This window comes from Melitaea cinxia, chromosome 20 (assembly GCF_905220565.1).
Source record: "Melitaea cinxia chromosome 20, ilMelCinx1.1, whole genome shotgun sequence".
Classification (NCBI taxonomy): domain Eukaryota; kingdom Metazoa; phylum Arthropoda; class Insecta; order Lepidoptera; family Nymphalidae; genus Melitaea; species Melitaea cinxia.
In genome coordinates this window covers 12,013,339-12,036,107 of record NC_059413.1, presented here as the reverse complement: position 1 = coordinate 12,036,107, position 22,769 = coordinate 12,013,339, and the positions used below count along the sequence as shown (strand labels likewise).

The 22,769-nt window shown below is 32.6% G+C and overlaps 1 protein-coding gene across 1 annotated transcript in view; it reads left to right on the top strand.

Moving 5' to 3' along the window:
* Positions 1 to 6,119: 6,119 nt before the first annotated feature.
* Positions 6,120 to 22,769, top strand: part of LOC123663365 (fatty acid synthase) — a 35,845-nt gene continuing 19,195 nt past the window's right edge. The window contains exons 1-16 of the mRNA XM_045598055.1: positions 6,120 to 6,272; positions 6,560 to 6,752; positions 12,456 to 12,576; positions 13,340 to 13,543; positions 14,243 to 14,359; positions 14,614 to 14,777; positions 16,922 to 17,064; positions 18,168 to 18,371; positions 19,084 to 19,273; positions 19,472 to 19,631; positions 19,961 to 20,130; positions 20,619 to 20,770; positions 20,997 to 21,180; positions 21,454 to 21,602; positions 21,911 to 22,095; positions 22,579 to 22,698. Of these exons, the coding sequence (XP_045454011.1) occupies positions 6,120 to 6,272; positions 6,560 to 6,752; positions 12,456 to 12,576; positions 13,340 to 13,543; positions 14,243 to 14,359; positions 14,614 to 14,777; positions 16,922 to 17,064; positions 18,168 to 18,371; positions 19,084 to 19,273; positions 19,472 to 19,631; positions 19,961 to 20,130; positions 20,619 to 20,770; positions 20,997 to 21,180; positions 21,454 to 21,602; positions 21,911 to 22,095; positions 22,579 to 22,698 (2,609 nt within the window). The remainder of the gene's footprint in view (positions 6,273 to 6,559; positions 6,753 to 12,455; positions 12,577 to 13,339; positions 13,544 to 14,242; positions 14,360 to 14,613; positions 14,778 to 16,921; positions 17,065 to 18,167; positions 18,372 to 19,083; positions 19,274 to 19,471; positions 19,632 to 19,960; positions 20,131 to 20,618; positions 20,771 to 20,996; positions 21,181 to 21,453; positions 21,603 to 21,910; positions 22,096 to 22,578; positions 22,699 to 22,769) is intronic.

Sequence of the window (22,769 nt, the reverse complement as noted above, 5' to 3'; positions counted from 1 at the left end):
CTGTCACGTTTATTTTATTTATTCTGCCAAGTTGAATTGCCTCTGTTAAATTGGCTTGCTTTATTGATCGTCCACGGTATCCGGAATATTTTACAATTAGCTTATGAGATTGGGTTGTTACTTGTGAATAATCCGTAATTTTTGTTTTTAACCTACGTGATATGAAAAATGTCATGTGTCCACTCGTGATTTTTTTTTTATTCAAAATCTACAATGTAACCAACTGTGACACTAACAACCAGACACTTATTTGGAGTGTACTGACAAAAATAAGGTTAAAACGTTTCCATAGTTGTGTATGTGTTTGGTCTGACACTAATTGTATATAGGTGCACTGTTATTTGTTATATTTAAACCTTAAAAGCAATAAAAATACAATACAATACTTTTTTATTGACAGATTAAAAAAATATATTTTGGGTTACATAGCCTATCACGAAAACCTGATGACAGTTTTATTCATAGTGTAAAATTCAAATTTATAAATTTTATGAACTGAGTAAATCTAGTAACTCGATAAAAAATAAAAAAAAACAAAGCAACCTTCTTGGAAGCGTCCAATAATACCAAACTAAAATAATAAACAAACCCTGAATATCCGGAAACAATAACGCATAGATCAAATGTCAAAATAAGATGTTAATTTTTCTATACAGTCCTCACGTCAAATATTCAAATATTCAAACATAGACCTAGGATAAACCTACCATTCCAATAACTAATATATTATATAACAATAATAATAATACCAAGACATAGACCTTGAATGAAAACACTTTTTGTATTTGACCTTCACGAGACTCAAATGGAGAGCGTCATGGTCGTTGTAGTCATATATTTGGAAGTAAAGCTTTCATGCAGAATAATAGTAAATATGAAATATAAAAGGGTGCCCTAATGATAAAATGTCATTTTTTGACAAAAAGCTCGAGAATATTGTACGGTTCTCTTTGAGTGGAAACCTGAACCTCTCTTTATTGGTTATACTATACTGGTTAGACTATATGGTGTACTTATTGTGCTATTTTACTCGGCCGACAAAGTGGATCGTGGAGGATAAATCTGGCTCAAAATCACTAGGGTCCTGGAGAAGGAAAATTTCATTTGAAACCCGGAATGGAGTCTCCGTCAAGGGTTCGTGGCATAGCTCTTAAATGCGAAAGACTCCTGCAGCCAAACTGGCTCCACACGTACCGACTCGTCGTTCCTGTGAGCCTAGCCAGTGAGGTCGACAAGGTGGTGCAGAGTTAAGGCAACTCTACGTTTTCCTGAAAAGTGTCCTAGACAACACAGTGTCTTTCTGACACTGGATTAAGGCCAATGATGGTACATATTGTAAACGAATAAAAGTATATTTAATTTTTAACATAAATATTTAGTTTAAAAATGTTATGTTAGGTTACGTTATGAAAATATGCTATCAGATGTGTTTTGAGTGTGTTATCTAAAAGTATTTTTAAAACCATATCAAAAATCGAGCGTTCTAGCGGGGATCGAATCTGCATCTCCGACTGACCGTGTCAGTGCTTCAGCCAATTAAGCTATGGAACGATGTGAAAAATATAGTAAAAGTAATTCAGTAAAAAATAATTTACATATGAGTTTTCTTGTTTAAATAATATTTAAAAAACTAGTGGTTGCCCAGTTGTCAAAATTCAACTATATATAATTTTAACGCTTAAACATAATAATATAATAAACAAAAGGCTATATATACGTGTGTGTGTCAAATACATGGTAGTGTAGTGTATCGTTTTTTTTTTTTTTTAAATTGATTTAATATATTTTTATGCGTAATTATAAAAAATATTAGCATTTAGCACTTCTTCTCTATATAAACTATAAGTGTGCAAAATTTCATACTCCTCCGACCCCGTAATTTTCGTAAAAAGGGTTACAAAGCTTTTGCTTTACGTATTAACATATATGTAATTGTTTATTAAACGTCTATGAATGTTTTTGTAAAACGCATACATAAATAATTAAAAGTAATAAATGATTCATTTATTTCAATTGTTTATATTTAATTTGATTTTATTTATACTAATATATACTTATTTTAATATATTTAAATTTTATAGCGTCACACGCTTACGAATTTGAAAAAAATATAATATGCAATTACAGTTCCATATTCTAAACGAAATAATTTCACACACCTAAATGGTTAGTATCCTCCTGCCTACTTTCGTACTTCGTATAGTACATAAGAAATAAAAAAATCTAGTTCTTTTCTTTTTAAATTATTTTATCTAATATTCTTACTACTGGCAACATTGGTTCATGCAACAATAGAAAAAAAAACAACAACAAGTTGCAGCTGTCATTTCAGTAAAAAAATGGCGTCGATGGAGTCACGTTCGGGTCAGCGCATGCATGGAGGTAAGTCAATCCATTTGGATCTTAATTAATTATTTGTAATTATAATATTTTTTATGGTAAATGGTAACTAAAGTAATGAAATCCATCTCCCGAGAAGTATTTTTCTGTTCTGGTTCATAATAATTGAGACACAAACCTATTTATTTTTATGTACTTTCCAAAGCACAAAAGTAGATACTGCATAGTTGTTGTGTTTTACTACATCTGTACTTTGTGAAGTACTTAAAAGATTCCTTTTTTTTCTAAGGGATATCCGATGACCAAATTGAAGATTTGCTCAATGATTCGGAAATAGACTTCTCTGGGGATGATTCCGATGAAGATCCAGGGTACACACCACCAGATCTTATACAGCAAACTAACCATGAATCGAGTAGCAGCTCCAATGAAAACGATGATGGGTTAGAGATTCCAGCGGCTTCTCCAGCATTTTCTGTCAACTCAGAGGTGATCCCCACCACAACAACATCACGAATAGGATCAAGAGGACGCACGAGGTCTACAATTAGTCATGCGCGTGGGCGTGCAAGAGCGCGTACAGTCTGTCTCAGTACTCGTTCGTCACCATCGCTTCGACGAAATATTAGCAGGCAAGAGCAGCAGAAAGAGACAACTGGGCATCGGACCAATTTGTGCCTGAAACCCTAAATTTTACCGTCCCTGCGTATTCTCATGTAGACACTACCGACTGGGAATGGCATAGATACTACGATCAATATATTAACGACGAAGTTCTTTTAACGATTGTTGAGAACACGAATAGAACGCACATTTTGGAGACAGGTAAATCACTTGGGCTGACCCTGAAAGAGTTAAAAATTTATTTGGGCATAACCATGATTATGTCTGCGCTTCAATACCCACAAATAGATATGTATTGGTCACCTAAATGGAAACTTCCTGCAATAGCTATGGCTATGAATCGCAACCGATTTTATTTTTGATTTATGTGTTGTGAATGCTTGGTTGCAATATCGAAGGGAAGCGACACAAAATTTAACCCTGGTCAAAAACATAATGCAGCTACGACAATACAAGTTAGAGATAGGCACCAAAGTCATAACTGACAATGAGAACCAAAGCGATGAAGAAATCGACCGAGTTTACGAGGAGTTGGAGCCTAAGCACAAGAAGAGGAAGGTTCTCATAAAACCCATACCAACCCTTGAATATCGTGTGCAAAAAGCCGCACATCTGCCTGAGTATGACACTTCAAAACAACATCGTTGCAGAAAGAGTGGATGTGACAAACGAACCACTGTTTACTGCAAAAGTTGCAAAGATTTTTTGTGTTTCAATCCGAACAGAAACTGCTTTTCTGAAATTCCATGAAAACAATACCTAGAAGATAACTTTACTATTGATTTCATTATAAAAAGTCTGATTATTCTACTAAGTAATTACCAAAAATTTATTTCTAATTTATAATTATTTTGAAATGAAAAGTTTAAGTTTGTTTATAATTAAAAGAAGTATTTTTTATGTTTTTTTTTTTAATATTGTTTATTAGTACTTATGTCACTATTTCAAGAATTAATAAATCAAATTTATTATAATTTGAAGTTAAAAAGATATAAACACATAAGAAAAGGCAAGTTGCAATTAAAATATGTGTAAGATAAAATGTTTCTATGGATCCGACGTGAGATATAATATGATTTTTATAAAGAATTTATGTTTGTTTGTATAATAATTGTTTTGTAGTTGAGCATAAACATTAAAAAGTTGAAATAATAAAGTATTTCATTATGTTATTGACCCGTAAAATGTACAAGAAATGTTTATGTACTTTTTAAAGCACTACTTAATTGAGTACTATTGTACTTTCAAAAGTACTTAAAGAAAAGCCGCTTTTCCGTAACAAAGATTTTTTTAAACATTTTTCCTGTACATTTTAAGACAGAATGGACATACCCTGAAAATTTCAAAGCGATAGCTCAAAAATTATATCTTCAGTAGGCAGGAGGGTATAGTTTGACACTGGGGACATACAACTCATCTGGACTTTGCGCAGCTTAAACATAGCTCGGATAAAAGTTTTAATAGTTTACATGAGGTTAACAGCTAGATGCCACGTTGCTCATCTGAGGAATAACTGATACACGTGACTCACATTTTCTCACGTGATACGGTCACGGATTGATCTCTTCAACGGTTGAAGATCTTTTGATGATTGAGACTTCTCGGTTAAGTTTAGATTTCTCGTCATCTCATTTTGATAAATGAATATTTTGATACATACATAAATACATACACTAAATGTATATAGATGTATTTTTACAATTTTTGTCTGTCTGTCTGTTTGTTCCGACTAATCTCTGAAACGGCTGGGCCAATTTTGACGGGACTTTCACTGGCAGATAGCTGATGTAGCAAGGAGTAACTTAGGCTTTTATTTTATAAATTTATTTATTTTATAACTCAGCGAACTGAACAATAACTTTTTGTTAAATTCCACGCGAACAAAGTCGCGGGCACAGCTAGTTTGAAATAAATATGTACATTTTTTAATATCATATCAAAAAACGACCGTTTCATATGATATTAAAAAATGTTTAGAATTTCCTGTGTGGGTAACACAAAAATAAAATCGTCCAAATTAAATATGTACATTTATACAAATAAACAGCAGGTTATAGATTACTACACCCATTAGCAAGTCAAAGTATATTAAACGTGTACCGTTCAATTGACGTATTCACGTCAAAACATGACGATTTACTTCATTTAAAATTTTCTATTCGGTGATAATGAATATTTATAATTGTAGCTTATTTAATCGTTACTAGTTGGAATTTTTTCAAAACCCTTTAGTCGTTTCGAATACTTTGTCGCTCAATGATTTAGGAACTAATACTAGATGTCAGTCAGTCAGTCAGTCCGTCAGTTCAGCCTGTCCAGTGCTTGACATAGGTCGCCCTAAGTTCGCGTCAAACATACCGGTTTTCCGCAATCCTGCAATCTAATACTAGATGTAAATGATAGATTCTTTAATAAGTTTTTAAATAATAAGTTTTAAAATTGAATTTATACTTTGCTTAAAGCTAAATTAGTCAGTTACAATAATGTCGGCATTTTGAACGCTAAAATTAGGAAAAGAGGTTAAAGTGAGTTAGTGGTCCTTTTTAACCGCTAATTCTAAGCATAGGCGTGCACACGGTGGGGCAAGGTGGGGCATTTGCCCCCACTCTGACTCGAACTCAATGAATGATATTTTAGATTATAATAAGGAAATTTTAGGTAGATTTAAAAGCTACGCCAGCTATTGTTATAGTAGTGTAGACATTGAAAGTAAATGAAGAGTTGAAGTAAATAAAAATGAATTTAATTTTGTACAACTTATAGAGTTTTATATTTATTTGTTTTTCCCCATCTTTCCGAAATTCCGGGTACGCCCATGATTGTAAGCCATTTTCATTACAACCCAATGGAGTTTTTAAAAAAAATAAAAACGGCAATATTACCTAATTATTATTGATGAAGTAGTTTTTTTTTTTGCTATATACGCAATCAATGATGGAATTAATTCGTATCTTCACCCAAAATTGAGTTCAAAATTGTACTGGAAAATCAATTACTATGTGATCCAGTTCTAAAAAAAATATTTCCCTGATTCTGTCAAAGATTTCGTGTCAAGGCAACTCTATTTTTGCGTTTTAGTGTCCTGTATAAATCGAGTCAAGTTACTGCAATAATAAATACCTATTAATTAATTTATGTTTTTTTTTTGTAACAAGATGGCACCAGCAATTGTGTCAGAAGATAGGCTAACGTCGGGTCACCGGCTATCGCATCCTGCGCCTGGAGACGAGGTTCAAATCACTGGCATTTCCGGCTACTTCCCTGATTCGGACTCTGTTATACATTTACAAGAAAATCTGTTTAATAAGGTATTGTAATTATGTATTTAATTTTATATATGTAATTATGTATTTAATATTATAACTTGATTATGGCTACGAATTTCACAAATAACGTTGGTTAATTTCTTTCTATTACGCTTTAATCAATTTTCCTTAATTTACATATAAATTTTTAAGGAATATTACGACCATAACATTCTCAAAAAAAGAGATAATATTTACTATATATTTTCTTGAAAATGTAAATATATTACAAATTAAAAATTCCCTACAAATATCTGAAATTTACTGGGTTTTAATTGGTTGGATCTTAGGTGGATCTAATATCAGGAGACAGTCGTCGTTGGAAGTTGGCTCATCCTGAGATCCCGCAGCGTACTGGAAAGATCAACAATGTCAACAGATTTGACGCTTCGTTCTTCGGTGTGCACTTCAAGCAGGCACACACCATGGACCCCATGTGCAGGATCCTTTTGGAAAAAGCATATGAAGCTGTTATTGATGCGGGTAAGATTTCCAGTTATACTTTTTCCAAATCAAATCCCTCTAATGATTGAGGTCAAAGATAATCTATTAATTTTGTGATCTTTTTTCCTACTCACCTCGTCACGTTTTACCTTATCTTGCCGAGACTTAAAGATGCAAGGAATGTATTTTCTTTAACATGTAATGAGGCCTTACTGTCTTAAGGCATGCGCCATTTTAATTACCGTGTCGTTTTATGCTTACATGATGAATGGATCTCTTCTAATTATAAAATCTAATAATTTTTATATTAATATACGATTATAGTTACCGTATTGTTAAACTTTTTTCTTCTCTGTTTTTACTTACACCTACCTCATTACCCGGTCTCAGTACAGATAGAGACCTAAGTTCTGATCCCATTTTTTTAAAATTAATCTCCATTTTAAATTATTGAGTTACTTGCTAGATGTCGGAAGAGTTTTAGGTTCTTATCAGCGTAACCTCTACCAGCTTAAGTAATTCCCTATGATCAATAACGAGGTTAGAAACAAAAATGGAATGAATGAAGAATGGAAGGTAAATGGAAGTACGTAAAATATTGGGTCTCCAAATCCTGAAGTCATCTTGTATTGATTGTAAACGATAGCTGAAGGGGCGGAGGTAGTGTATTAGTTTTGATATTCCCTTGAATTTTCTTAAAAAAAGATCAAATGTCGGATTTCAACCCTTGTTTATGTTGATTTGTTTTGTAGTACCCTCTATGTACCTACCAGATGTATACATTTTTATAAAGAAACTACAGATTTTATATGTTCGTTGACCAGATTACTTTGCTTTGTAATCTGTATGAAATCCTGTATGAAACAAGTTTGTATGAATTTAAACTGTTTAACGATGTATTGCAAAAGTTTATGTTTATCATAAGTTACTGATATGTTTTATCATCAGCAGAAACAATCAAGCAAATATTTACCAACTATATGTATATTGCGTGAATACTCCCTCAGCTTAGTGTTAACTAACAAAGTACCATTTGCATTCATAAGTTATGAATAAAAATGTCCGGCAGATAAAATGTTTTATGGTGAAAAAATATAACATAAACTTTATCTGTTGGATACCGTTACACGTCAGATATCTTTATCTTTGTCATATAGCTATTTTTAAAGTACATTGAATAAGTAAACATACTGTATATGTTTATAAATCTGTCGGTGAGCGTGTTACCGCACGGTATTGGACATGTACCCGCATTCAGCGCACAAACATTACGCTTGCATCTCTTGAATATTTGTTATCCTACCCCATATACTGCATAATTGTTGTTTATTTCTATTTTGATTTGCATTCCTTTATTTAATATTGTGAACAACTGTGACTTACAGATTGTAGCACACACAAATAATTTAATATATTTCTGTTCTTTTTGTAAGTATTAAAATTAGGAACTTCGAATGTATATATACCAAGTCAAACCCAATAAGGGTTAATGGCATTGTTACTGTTATATATATATATATATATATATATATATATATATATATATATATATATAACAAATAAAAAATCAGTGATCGGTGATATAGATCCTTAAAATCTCATTATTTAATTTTAATATAGTAAAGTGTAAAATAAAAGTAAAGTATTATTACGTATTTAATTCACTTTATATGCATTTTAATGCAACAAAGTTAATAGTAAAAAAAATATTCCGATATCATTAGCATTTCAATAGAAAAACATATAAATATTCCATTCGTGACATTAACCCCGAAAACAATGTAGGAATATTTCAATTGTGATTTTGAATTTAATTTATAACTATAAAACAAATTGAGAAGGACTTAAGTAACAAGTTTGATATTAAATAATTATGGAATCTTTTCTTAACTCTTGTTGGAAAGATCTGTTACTAAAATTAATTTTATTTTACCTAATAAATATAATTTTTATATATATAATATTTCCTATTGTAAAAACACTGTATGTTTGACAATAGACAGATACGTATATACATATTTTGTAGAATTTAGTATAAATTGTTAAATGTATCTATACCTACAATGATTTTGGGTGCGTCTTCGGTGCGACAAAGCTAGCTCTGCGGTCACCAACCCGCCTGCCCAGCGTGGTGACTATGGACAACACACATGAGTTCGCGCCGTTTCTGGCGCGAACTTGTGGAGGCTTATGTCCCGCAATGGACTGCGATAGGCTGAAGTGATCTATACAACATTGACTTTAAAATATTTGTCTGATCTGTAAGAAGCCAGAATCATAAATGTTAATATGGTCTTATATTGTTAACGATTTTCTTGAAGTAGAGATAATGAAGCAAATGTAATAATTGTATAAATATTAATCATTAAATTTTGTGACGGTGTGATTGTTAACAAGAAATAATGAAATCTAGTTTCTCACCTTCTTTAGTAATGGAAACACTTTTTTTGATTCGTAAATTCGGTCTTAGATTAAATCGGAAACGACGATTTTGGTGACTTCTTTCGCCATTTCAGTTAATTAGCTTTTCCTTCTCAGTAAATTGGGTAAGGTGAGCTACTATTTCGTGGCAAACTGATCTCATTAATCCATTTAATTGGTTGTCCTAGATTAATGGATGTGCCATTTTTTTATTTTCTTCTACAAATAGATTGAGACATCTTGTTTTTGGAAGCAATGAAATAAACTTAATCAAAATTTTAGGTAATTTGTTTTTATAGGTATTAATATTACTAATTGGATTTAATGGCTTTCACTAGTGCCAGGATAGCAGCAAACTTCACCAATATCACGTAGAATAAAAAAGATAGAAATAACATTGTATTTATTAGTCTTTCATTCGGAACTATGATTTTGGATGAGGTATATTATTTTTATTAAGGTTTTCGTTCATCAATGGCACATTTGGAGACTTGCACTTTAGGTACAATTTCTTATTGGGTGTTTGAATCATACACAATACTCACACAGTCACTAAACGATAAATATTTTGATGGCCTGTACAAAAAAAAAAAATCATTACGGTGTATCAAAACCGTGATATAACGCAAAAACCAGTCTATTGTGAAAAGAGTTTTTAATCATATTTTTAATCGATATTAAAAAAAAAAAACATCTATATAAGATTTTAAATCAACATGGCTATTTTTGTTACTAAAACTATTTTAAAAGATTCGATATAGATAAAGTATATATTATATATAATATTGAGCTCCGCAAAATGAAAAAAAAAACATGGTAAATATCCCGTTTTAAATAAATTTTGTGATAACATTTATTTCAAAATTTTACAATAAAGTATTTACTATTCACAACTTAAGAACTAAGTATTTACATATAGTTTCGGTATAAATGATGTTCGCGTGAAATGGTGCTAAGAATGCTAGCACTATATCCTCGTTGGATCGCTATGACGATTCTCTGGGCATAAATGCATCAGCACTCTTGTCACTAGTGGAGGAATTAAGACGTGGAGTTAAATATCTTAATTTTTTTTGGCACTGCTGCTCTCTGTACAATAGTCACGTCTGCAAATGGCACAAAGATGTAATTTAAAACTAACATTTGTGCCGTTCAGTCGTTAGCTTAAGAATAAACAAAAATAATCCATACAAATAAATAAAATTGGAGTGTCTGTTTGTGATATTAAAATAACACACATATGGATATATACACGGTCAATATACCAAAATGTCATTTTTTACAATTTTTGTCTGTCTGTCTGTCTGTTTGTTCCGGATAATCTTTGAAACGGCTGGACCAATTTTGACGGGAATTTCACTGGCAGATAGCCGATGTAGTAAGAAGTAGCTTATGCTACTTTTATTTTAGAAATTTATTTATTTTATAACTCTGTAAAACTGAACAATAACTTTTTTGTTAAATTCCACGCGAACGCAGGCCCAGCTAGTAATAAAATCATTTACAAAATCAAATGTATCGTACTCTCTCTAAGAGATCAATTCTTCAGCAACAATGAACATTTTAATAAGATAACAAGTCAAACGTACAGAATACTCGAACAATTTGTGTTAAAACAAAACTTCGTTTACATAATTTCAAGTAAAGTGAACCTTGACAATCTTTATGGTACAAGTACTCTTATCTCGACCATTAAAACTTTTCTAAGGTAATGATTATAACTGGATCGTCTTTGACCGTCTAAAGTTGTTTTGAAATTTGATCATTCAATATTTCGGTTACTGTGTTACTGTGACAAATTAAAAGTTTTAAATACCTCACTTATAAAATAAATGTTAATTTAAACTAAACTTTAATTTAACAAAAAATAAGATTATGTGAATAATAATTTGGTTTCGTATTCAGAATAGAAAGGAATCAACAACCACCCCAATAAACAAAATGATCTTATCTTCTATATAAATAAAAATGAATAACTCGAGAATGGCTCGACCGATTCGGCTAATTTATTTTTTTGTATATTACTTAAGGCCCACGAAAGGGGTTAATACAAAAAAAAAAAATCAATTTTTACTATTAACATTTGCAAGAACGAAGTCTGTTCGGGAGCTAGGTATATAATAAAAACTTATGTTGGCACAAAGCTTGTCGCTAGTAATTATATAACGCCAAGCTCATTCTAAATATAAGGTAGCTAAACGGACCAACTACCAATATTACCTAAGGCTGTATTTGTCTCATCTAGTCCATTGTGTATTTAAACAATAGTATTATATTACGATAATATTAATAGTCCTGCCTATCCGTATTGTATCTATTCGATTGACGAGGACAGGCAATGTTGATTTATCCATTATGAAACAGTACATTAGTTTAGTGTATTAATTACCAAAGGTTACCATTAATGAAGCAATGAATACAAATTACCCTCCCAAATAAACACTCAGTTAAGGTACAATAATAAACAATCAGAATTTAGAGATAGATCGTTTTTAAAACCACAATCACTCGATATCTTTTGATATAATTGAGTTAGTTTTAGAGTTTTTGGTTTTTTTACGTTAAATCATGATGGAAATTTTTAACATATATTTTATCATCATCATCATCATTCCAGCCTATTGCAATCCACTGCTGGACATAGGCCTCCACAAGTTCGCGCCAAAAATGCGTGAACTCATGTGTATTGCCCATAGTCACCACGCTGGGCAGGCGGGTTGGTGACCGCAGGGCTGGCTTTGTCGCACCTAAGACGCTGCTGCCCGTCTTCGGCCTGTGTGTTTCAAAGCCAGCGGTTAGATTGTTATCCCACCATCGCTCGGCTTTTTAAGTTCCAAGGTGGTAGTGAAACCTTATTATACCTTAGTCGCCTCTTAAGACACCCACGGGGGAGGTGGCTATATTCTTTGGTGCCGTAGCCCCACAGCACTATATTTATATATGTATATTTTATAATAGTGTCTAATTAGATTTATCGTTGGAATTTTCGATATTGTTTGATCTACTAATTTTATGCATTAATTGGTAAAAAAAAATTAATTTACTAATTAAATGCTTTGTGGCCAATTAATAAAAAAGTGAAAAGCTAAGATGCAATAATAGATATAACAGAATTTAGAAAATTACACGAAAAAAAGTAAAATAAAGTAGAATAAATTCTTAGATATTTGCATCCAATAATGATAGTGGTGAAATGATGTGGTAATGATAGGAACAATATAGGAAACCTTTGAAAGACCTTTACAAACCTAGCAATAATATATGTATTACAGATTTTTAATTTACTTGGAAAATAATAATTAACAAATTGCTTTTTCATAGGTTTAAATCCGAAGGAATTACGTGGAACCAAAACCGGTGTGTTCGTCGGAGCTTGCTTCTCGGAATCAGAGAAAACATGGTTCTACGAAAAAATGCAGGTCAACGGTTTTGGTGTAACGGGGTGAGTTTTGTTAACAATATTTTAATAAAAACATCTCATTTATAATAAATACAAAGGTAAAATTGTGAGAAGACTGATTGTGGTAAGGATGAAGCCGCAATTATTTTGCTCCAAATTTCAATAAGCCCTATGATGAAGTACCTTAGAGAAAATCACTACCAAATAGGATTAGTTTCATGTTGCGTTGTTTTTCTATGGCGAAGATCCCTCTTCATAGCCTCTCGGGAGAGTAACCACTTACAATGATTCTGGTATTGCTGATCTTATAAGCTATAAAATTGTAACATGCAAAAAAATTAACTTTTGCTTCGTTTAGAAAATGAATAGTCCATCGTAATAATCGTTAGATATCGTTTAATCTATAAAGCGAAACCTTTGGCTCGAGACTTATTGTTCCTGGTAATAATAAAGTTACACTGCTTTTACGATGAGAAACTTTAATAACTTCCATTACGAAAGTTTGTTTCAGTTTATATATAGTATTGTTTTCAATAAAATGTTTAATTTTCATTTTATAATGTTCGAAAAATGTAACATCAAAGGTTTTTTTTTTATAATGATCAACTTTTTAGATGTAGTCTATATGCAATCGTATGCTCAACACAGTCAAAGTAAAAATATCCGTGTATTTACTTTCTAGACTTTTCGTTCGAAGCGTAAAAAGGAAATTACAAGAAATTGAAATGAGAAGAAGCTACTGCTGAACCAGTTTCAGATTTTGAAAAGAAATATATTTGTTATAACCCTTTTTAATAATTTTCAGTTGCTCCCGAGCTATGTTAGCTAACCGTATCTCTTACTGGCTTGGAGTTACCGGTCCTTCTTATACGGTGGATTCAGCTTGCTCCAGCTCTTTGTACGCCTTGGAGCACGCGTTCAGGGCAATACGTGATGGTCATTGCGATATGGCTATTGTGGGGGGATCTAACTTGTGTCTCCATCCCTACGTATCTTTACAGTTCTCTAGGTAAGAACAATCATCTGTAATATAAATAATTGTAAAGTTTGAGAAAGCGTGATTCGATTTAATTTTTGTCCGTTTTTTCTTCTTTCTACAACTTTTGTTTTGAAACTAACTATACCATGCACGCGTTGCAATGCTTTTTTTTTGGTCGTACCAACTCCGAAACCTTTTTGGACTCATGCACAATACTTTGCTGACGATCATTCCATGATCAAATGCATAGTTTACGATTCTATAAAGGATATACAGACAAACATTCATTTATATATATATACGAGTATATATAATAATAATAATAATACTCTTTATTGTACACCATTAAAAGAAACAACAGAGAAAAAAAACATAAAACGAAAGATGTACAAAGGCGGTCTTATCGCTGAAAGAGCGATCTCTTCCAGACAACCTTATATATATATATAGATTAAGTCATATTTCTGATAACAATGATTTATAAAAAATGTGTTTAAACACGCGTTACATAACACAACTGATGTCTACAGGATAATATATATGATGACTAGATTATCGAAGTAGGGATACTGATTTGGGTGGGAAATCTGAATATTTATGTGTTAGATTGAAGTACAACTTTGATATGATGCAAAATGCAGAAGGGACATATTGCGGATATTGTTGCTTATACTATTCCGTGAAGCATTTTTGGCAAATACATTTTACAACGTTTGAATAATTATTTAGGTTGGGTGTGTTATCAGCTGATGGAAGATGCAAGAGTTTCGATAACAGTGCGAATGGATACGCTCGTTCTGAGGCTATTGTAGTTTGCCTCCTGCAAAAGGCTAAGGATTCTAGGAGGTAGGAGTACTAAACCATTTCTATATTTCAATATTATATTCTTATTTTGTAAAAGGCAGTAAAGGTAAAAAAATCAAAATCTGAGAAAATTGAGATTAAGGTTTTAAATTCTTTTGAACTAAATAAATGATATTATAATAATATGTTGGTTTCAATTTTCAAATGCTATAAAGAAAGGTACTGCCTTTTATCTAAGTACGGAAGAATTTAGTAGGATGAATATGTTCAGCTATGTAATTAAAATGCTTTTTCAGGGTTTACGCTCAAGTACTCCACGCCAAAACCAATTGTGACGGGTATAAGGAACAAGGTATCACATACCCAGCTGGTAACATTCAGAAGATGTTACTTAGCGAATTTTACGAGGAGTGTTCCATTCCACCCAGCTCTCTCGAGTTTGTTGAAGCTCACGGTACAGGTATGTCAAACGCGATATAACTTTCGACAAATTTTACCAGCTGTAATATAGTAAAACTCGTTGCTACTACTACTGAGATTATTATACCAATCGTATATACATTCTTTTTTTTTAATTTAATCTTCGAAAGAATTTTTCGATTGTTAGTTCTATATAATTCTTTCAACAATACACCAATACCTATACAAAAGAATTATGATTTAGATTTTTGTGTACGTCTTTATAATACTACTAGCTGACCTGGCGAACTTCGTATCACCTTATTTTTTTCTGAAATATAATAATAACATAATATATCAAAATAAAATATAGCCTATCTTTTAAGTTGGATCAAACTGCACACGGTGTGCAAATTTGACTACAATCGGTTAAGTAATTTAGGAGTCCATTGAGGACAAACATTGTGACACGAGATTTATATATATTAAGATTATAAACATTGTCTTCAGTAGATCTCACAATGAAAAAAATTTATAGAAAAAGTTAAAATAAAAAATAACATTATAGTTATATTTTAATTTACGAACTACAATTTACCACATACAAATAAAGATGTAAGGATTAATTAAAATAAATTAAGACACAAGAAACGGAGTATGATTTTTTTTGACACACCATTAAGTAAAGAAAAATGTCAAAAAAAAAATAATAATAAAAAAAAAATAAACATCATAAATTATACAACAATGTTATGGAAGCGCATAAAATGTAAACGACAAAAAGAGTTAGTGGACATCGTTTAAAAGATAGGAAAACTTAGACTTTACTTAAAAGGCACTCTGATATAAAATTAAAAAAAAAAGCTCTTTCATCACGAAACCAACTATTGTCCACGGCACAAAGGACCAAGATAAATATTTGTTCTAAGAAAAATACGAGAGTCCACAGCGAGAGTAATGAAAACATGTAAATAATTCTGTTGATTCGAACTGAATGTACGTTGAAATTGCTTCCACAAAGCGCTAAAGTCTTTTGCTGGTTCGTATTGTTGAATGAAAAAAAAGTACGAAAAATATTGAGAATTTATTCTGTGTTATATTAGTTTTAATACTTAATAGTTAAACACACTTGTTTACTATGGAGAAGCGTGATGGATTCAAGCAAAATCTTAACAATTTAGTTTATATTCTACAATGTTTGCAGACTTCATTATATTTCACTTCGTTATAACAAGCTTAAAATTTAAAAAAAAATGTATTTTTTTCTTACTTTTAAGTTTGTCACACTTAATTTAGAACTATAATTTTATCAGCCTCTGCATTTCTCATACTTATAAAAGCATTGTTTGTCTATTTACATCACATTAAAGGCAGATAATAATATATAATAACTTGTCTTGAAAAAAAGTGGAACAATATTTAGACTGTTTCACAGATGATTTAGGGTTTGTTCGCTACGAATCCTTTGTACAATGCCAACGTTTATGACAGGCTCAAAATAAAATATGTATGTGAAATTCCTGGAATGTTATATTTTTGTATTAATGGTTTGCAAAAAAAGGTTTTATTTGAGTTCAGTAAAATTATGAGATAGTTTTTTTAGATATTTTCTTTGTATATGTTACTCAAATACTATTATATTTTTTTTTGACTTCAGTAATAATACTATTATTACGTACTATTCACGGTTTCACCCGCTTAGTTTTTAACCTGTGGTGAATATCGGGATAAAAAGTAGCATGTGTGTTATTCCCGACCTACAGCTGTCTACGTACCAAGATTAATTACAATCGGTTCTTTGGTTTTAGCCTAAAAGAGTAGTAAACATCCACCCGTCTCGTCGTCACAAACGCCTTTATATACTAGGATAGCTAATTTAAACTGTTATAATTAAACTGTTACGAATTAAAAATGATATACTTTTTAAAGGACTTCAAAAAACGGAGGAGGTTCTCAATTCGACATTATCGTTTTTTCTAGTACTTTTTTAGTTATACTCGTAATTTATAACGCGCATTTGATTGATTATTTTTTTGGCTACCTACATTGTACGAGTTGTTGATGTAAAAGTCGTTTTTTTATCGTTTGCAAGCAAACACAACTATTGAAGACTATATTTTTATTTTTTTATCCAGCGATGAAAAATAAAAATTAATAACATACCTGGACTTACATTACCTGGTAGTAACACTTTTTTTTTTATAGGTACAAAAGTAGGTGATCCAGAAGAACTTAAAGCTATTGATGAAATCTTCTGCACCGGGAGATCAGAGCCTCTGTTGATAGGATCAATTAAATCTAATTTAGGACACAGCGAACCGGCCTCGGGTCTCTGTTCTATTGCGAAGGTATGTATTTTTTTCTAAAATAATAAAATATTGTGATAATTTTATTTTTAAACATATCGAAATTTTTGTGAAAAACTTTAAAAATAAATATAAGCGCCATAAAATTTTATATAGCTATAACGGATGAAAAAGCAGACAAACTTTATATTAATGTAGAATGCAATGATGGAACTGGTAATTGCCAAGACTACTAAAAAGAATAAATACATTTTTGAAGTAAGGCTTTATTTACTTACATTTGACTATTTGATTAACTCCGAATGTTCTGAATGGATATCACTTCATCATTGTTTAGCCCTGTGGTCACCAACCCGTCAGCTCAGCGTGGTGACTGTGGGCAAAACACATGAGTTCAGGCTATTTTTGGCTTAAACTTTTGGAGGCCTACGTCCATTGTTGGACATAAGCCTCCCCAAGTTCACGCCAGACATCCCAGTTTTTCGCAATCCTCATCCGGCTTTTATGCTCCGGCAATCTTACGTAGATCGTCGGTCCAGCGGGTCGGATGGCATCTAAATGGATAACTCGGGTATAAGTAACAAGAGTTACATATTTCTAAAGTCACATTCACAAACAACAGTAAAATCTATATAAACGAACGTTAATCAATATATGTTAAGTCCACTGCTGGACATATACCTCCCCAAGTTCGAGCCAAAGATCCTAGTGTTCCGCAATCCTCACCAACCCACCACCGGCAATTTTAGTCGGTTCGGCTGCCGGGGACTTACGACATAAATTCCTTTGGAATCTCATGGGTTTACCCATAGTCACTATGCTGGGCAGGTGAGTTGATGATCGCAGGTTTTATTGCACCGAAGGCGCTGCAGCCCATCTTTGGTCTGTGCTTTTCGAAGCCGTTAGTCGGATTCGTATTATTATTCCATCGGTTGGGTTCATTAGTTTCATTGTGGTAGTGGAAGTTTGTTATCCCTTAGTCGCCTTTTACGACAGTCATGGAAAGAGAAGGGTTGGCTATATTCTATACTGCAGTAGCCACACAGTAGTGACATCATATGAAACGTCTTTAAATTATTGAAACGTAAATGAAATTACCAAATAAAAAATAATTATGTTTTATCAACAACATATAATTCTTTCAGATGTGTATTGCGTATACAACTGGTTACATTCCTCCTAATCTACACTACAAAGTACCAAGAGAAGGTGTTGCAGCCCTTGCGGAGGGTAGGCTTAGCGTTGTGACTGAAAAGCACCCTTGGAACAGGGGAATGTCCGGTATTAACAGCTTTGGTTTTGGTGGTGCCAACGCCCACACCCTACTGAAAAATGTGGCAAAACCTAAGGTTTGTATGAGTCACATTCATTCCTCTTTTTTTACCGACTTCTAAAAAATAGGGGGTTCGTTCTCGATTCGATTGTTTTTTTTTTTAAAGTGTTTTACCTCAGAACTTTTGACTGGGTAAATTTTTTAATCGAATGGTGATGCGTGTCATGTGGTTCCATTTAAATTTAATTGAGATCTGACAAGTTCTTTTCGAGATATATCTAATAATGTCGTTAATTGTTAATTTGTTTCCTAAATAAAATTAAATAAAAAATGTGTATTTATATTGTTCACTAATTTTTACGCGAATTTCACTCATTATAATGACACAACGTTTTCGGATTTTATAGCGGTTCGCATCCCTTGTGCCTAAAGGGCACATTATTAAAAAAGTCTAGCTTGCGCAATCAAGATCTACGTTCATATTTATTAATTTGTTCTAGTATTAAGAAGGTTGTAAGGTATGCATAGTCAAATATTTAACAAAGAGTCTATATACATATTTAATACAATTATAATGAGTTTTGTAATAAAGTAAATGTCGTTTATCTATATAATGCTTAATTGATTAAATTGTTGCTCTCTTTTCTGCATCAAACTTAGTTTTGCTTCTATCATAAAACTTTAATCGTTTGACCGTTACCAAATTCAAAATAATTGTGTATACTTTCTTTTAGGAATCATAATTTTTTTATTGCAACAAACTTGATATGTTCCTTTTTTGTTAAAAGGTTAATAATGGTATACCATCAGATGACTTACCTCGACTAGCTTGTGTATCAGGTCGAACTGAATCAGCGGTTACTAAGATTTTAAATGACCTAGAGTCTAGGACTGTTGATGCTGAACTCATCAGACTCTTGCATGCAATTCACGACGATGACATTACAGGCCATGTTGTTAGGGGATACACATTACTTGGTGAGACATTTTTAAATAAAATATTGAAAATAGTTCCTTTTGCTTAGCTTAGGCTTCTTTTTACTGACAAGTTTTCTCATTGTTTTACCTTTTTGTTTGTTTTCAATAAGATAAAGTCATCATCAGCTATTTATTTTATTATATTATATTCTTTTATTTTATTGTAATTGATTGTCAATTTTTCTGTTGTTTGCCTAGGATCTACACCAACCAAGAGCGTGCGACTATCTCGCAGCATGCAATATTTCTCTGGCGTTCGTCGCCCTGTATGGTTCGTGTATTCTGGTATGGGTTCTCAATGGGCTGGAATGGCTACACAGCTTATGAGGATCCCCATATTTGCTGCTGCTATTCAAAAGTAAGTTTAAAAACACGTCAAGAATCAGCTTACGTTAAATCTATTTTTTTTTCGATAAATCTAATGCTGTCCCAAAATAATGTTTGACCGAAATCAGAGAGATATAAGAATCGACTTCATTTTTATTTTGTTTGGTCCGGTTATTTCAAGATAGAGTCAGTTGCGCAATGTGTCGCTTTTTCAATTCTGGTCCATTCGGCAGTTTAGGAAGTGAATGACATAATTTATTAATTACGATAATAACTATGATGAAAAATGATTGTCTATAGATTTATTCAACTTTACTAAGCATAAATGGAACTTTACAAATAATTATTTATCTCGTCTAGATGCCACAAGGTCTTGGAACCTAAGGGTATTAATTTGACCAAGATCATAACAGAGCCAGACCCCAAGATATATGATAATATCCTTAACTCCTTCATTGGTATCGCCGCTGTTCAGATCGGTCTCACGGATGTCTTAAAGGCTGTTGGTATTGAGCCTGACTTCATTATTGGTAAGTGATATTTTGTTTGAAGTTTTTATTACTATGTCGATCACGATTCAGCCTGAACATCTTACTGCTGGGCATAGGAAAGGATTGGAGCTTTATCCTTCACTAGGGGTGGTGGATATATTCCCTACTATGTATGAGTAACGATCGCTAGCGTGGTGACTACGGGCAAAACACATGAGTTCATGCCATTTTTGGCGCGAACTTGTGGAGGCCTATGTCCAGCAGTGGACTGTAATAGACTGAAATGATGATGATGATGAGCGGGAATTGAACCTGCAAACCGTCGTTGTTTAGGGGTGTACATGGCACGCGCATCACTACACCAGAGCGGTTGTTGTATATTTGTTATATATTTAGACATCAATGTTAGTAATTGTGGGAGTTTAAATCCGTTTGTTTGTTTAAGTTTATTGCTTAAAAATAAATTCTACTTAAGATGAAAATAAAAAAAGTGGCTATAAATAAATTAACATTTTTAACTATTTAAGGTCACAGTGTAGGTGAGTTAGGCTGCGCATACGCAGATGGCTGCTTTACAGCTGAACAGATGATCTTGTCTGCATACAGTCGAGGTTTGGCATCCATTGAAACACCATTCATCAAGGGATCTATGGCAGCCGTTGGTCTTGGATATAGTGAGGTAATATTTATACATACGCCTTTGGAAAAAAATAAATAAATTTTCGCGTAAAACATTCTATCTTTTGAGCAACAATATTGTGTGTAATGTATTGTTATTATTTACACATGTAAATAATAACAATTCATCAATTGTCTTTGCGAGAAAAATGTAAAATTTCTGGCTTTCTTAAAAACAACTTTAATGAAGTAATTCCTTATATGTATTTTTTTTGTAACTGAAATAGATCAAGACCCTAATTCCCCCTGAAATCGAAGTTGCGTGTCACAATGGGCCTGACTCGAGTACGATCTCTGGACCAGCGGACAAGATGAAAATGTTTGTTGCCAAACTAGTAGCGCAAGGAATCTTTGCAAAGGAAGTGCCTTGCTCCAACATTGCTTACCACTCGCGGTATATTGCCGAGGCTGGTGAGTAATTTAGTAACATTTGATGATGTTATTTGGATTATAAAAGTAACGTTAATTTATAAAGCTAGATATTTTTCATAATTACACATTCGTTGCTACTGATTGTGCTTCTAGTAGCTCTTTGTAGCGTTTGCTACTTTTGGATATAATAGTGTATATTATTATAGAAGATAGTTTCCACTTTTGTCGACTTCGTAAACAAACAACTTCTGCTAATTTATACTGTTATACTGATATAATAAAAATTTATAGAAATAATTTCTTTCTAAATAGGTCCGAAACTATTAAAATATCTAAAGCAAGTGATTCCAACGCCAAAGGCGCGTTCCGAGCGCTGGCTCTCCACTTCCGTCCCACAAGCCTTATGGAAAGATGCAAAGGCTGAGTTCTCCTCAGCTGAATATCACACCAATAATCTTTTGGTAAGCGCATAATGAAATTAAAACGCCACATCTTTATTGAAACTTACGATACAGAAAGAAGAATGCCAAGAGAATACTAAACTACCCACTTGAATTTATTTATTAAAATTATGACAAGCGTATCGTACTTGAGCTTCACAGCTAATTTATCACTCTATCTATTTAAAAAAAAACCGCATCAAAATCCGTTGCGTAGTTGCGTAGACATAGGGACATAGGGACATAAGAACAGAAAAAGCGACTTTGTTTTATACGATGTAGTGATACATCTGTGATAATATTATTTCAAAAACGTGGTCCTTTGCCAGAGTCCTGTCCTCTTCGAAGAGACGGCTCGTCTGATTCCTGCAAATGCGATTACTATTGAAATAGCACCTCATGGTCTCTTACAAGCGATTTTACGTCGTTCGCTCAAGAAGGATGTCATCAACATTCCTCTAACTGAAAGGAAACACCAAGATAACGTCCAGGTCCTCTTCACGGCTCTTGGCAGGTATGTAACAGAACTTTCAACGTAAAGTGCCAACAAAAATTTTTCTTTGTCGATTTATCATGGCGTAACTTACAGCTTTGATGTGTCATGTTATAAATACCCCATGAGAATTATTTATAAGCCCATACCCTTCTCAAGTACTCCTTTATCACATTAAGTTCCTACGAATGTTTAGTATATACTTACAATAAAAATTTAACATAACCTTTAGTCTTTATTCTCTATAAGTTATTTTACTGTTTTCACAATAAAATGAATGAAAATACATTTATTTTCACCGATGTCTTTATAAATACCAGTACTTATTACTGTTATTTTCTCTAACCATTTTTTATACCTTTCTTAATTGTCCTATTAGCTCAGCCTATTGCAGTCCCCTGCTGGACATAGGCCTCCCCAAATTCGCGCCAAACATCCGGGATTGTCCTATCGATAGTTAATAATCTTGTTTCAGAATTTTTAAAACTTTGTCAATTTCTTCAGGTTGTATGAAGCCGGATTAAACCCACACCTCGCCAACGTCTACCCAACCGTTCAGTTCCCTGTATCGCAAGGAACACCCATGTTATCACACCTTGTTGAATGGGAACACAGCGAAGATTGGTAAGCTTAACAAAAAAATATACAACTACAAATTTTTCTAGGCTATTGTAAAATTTTTGATTTAATAATTT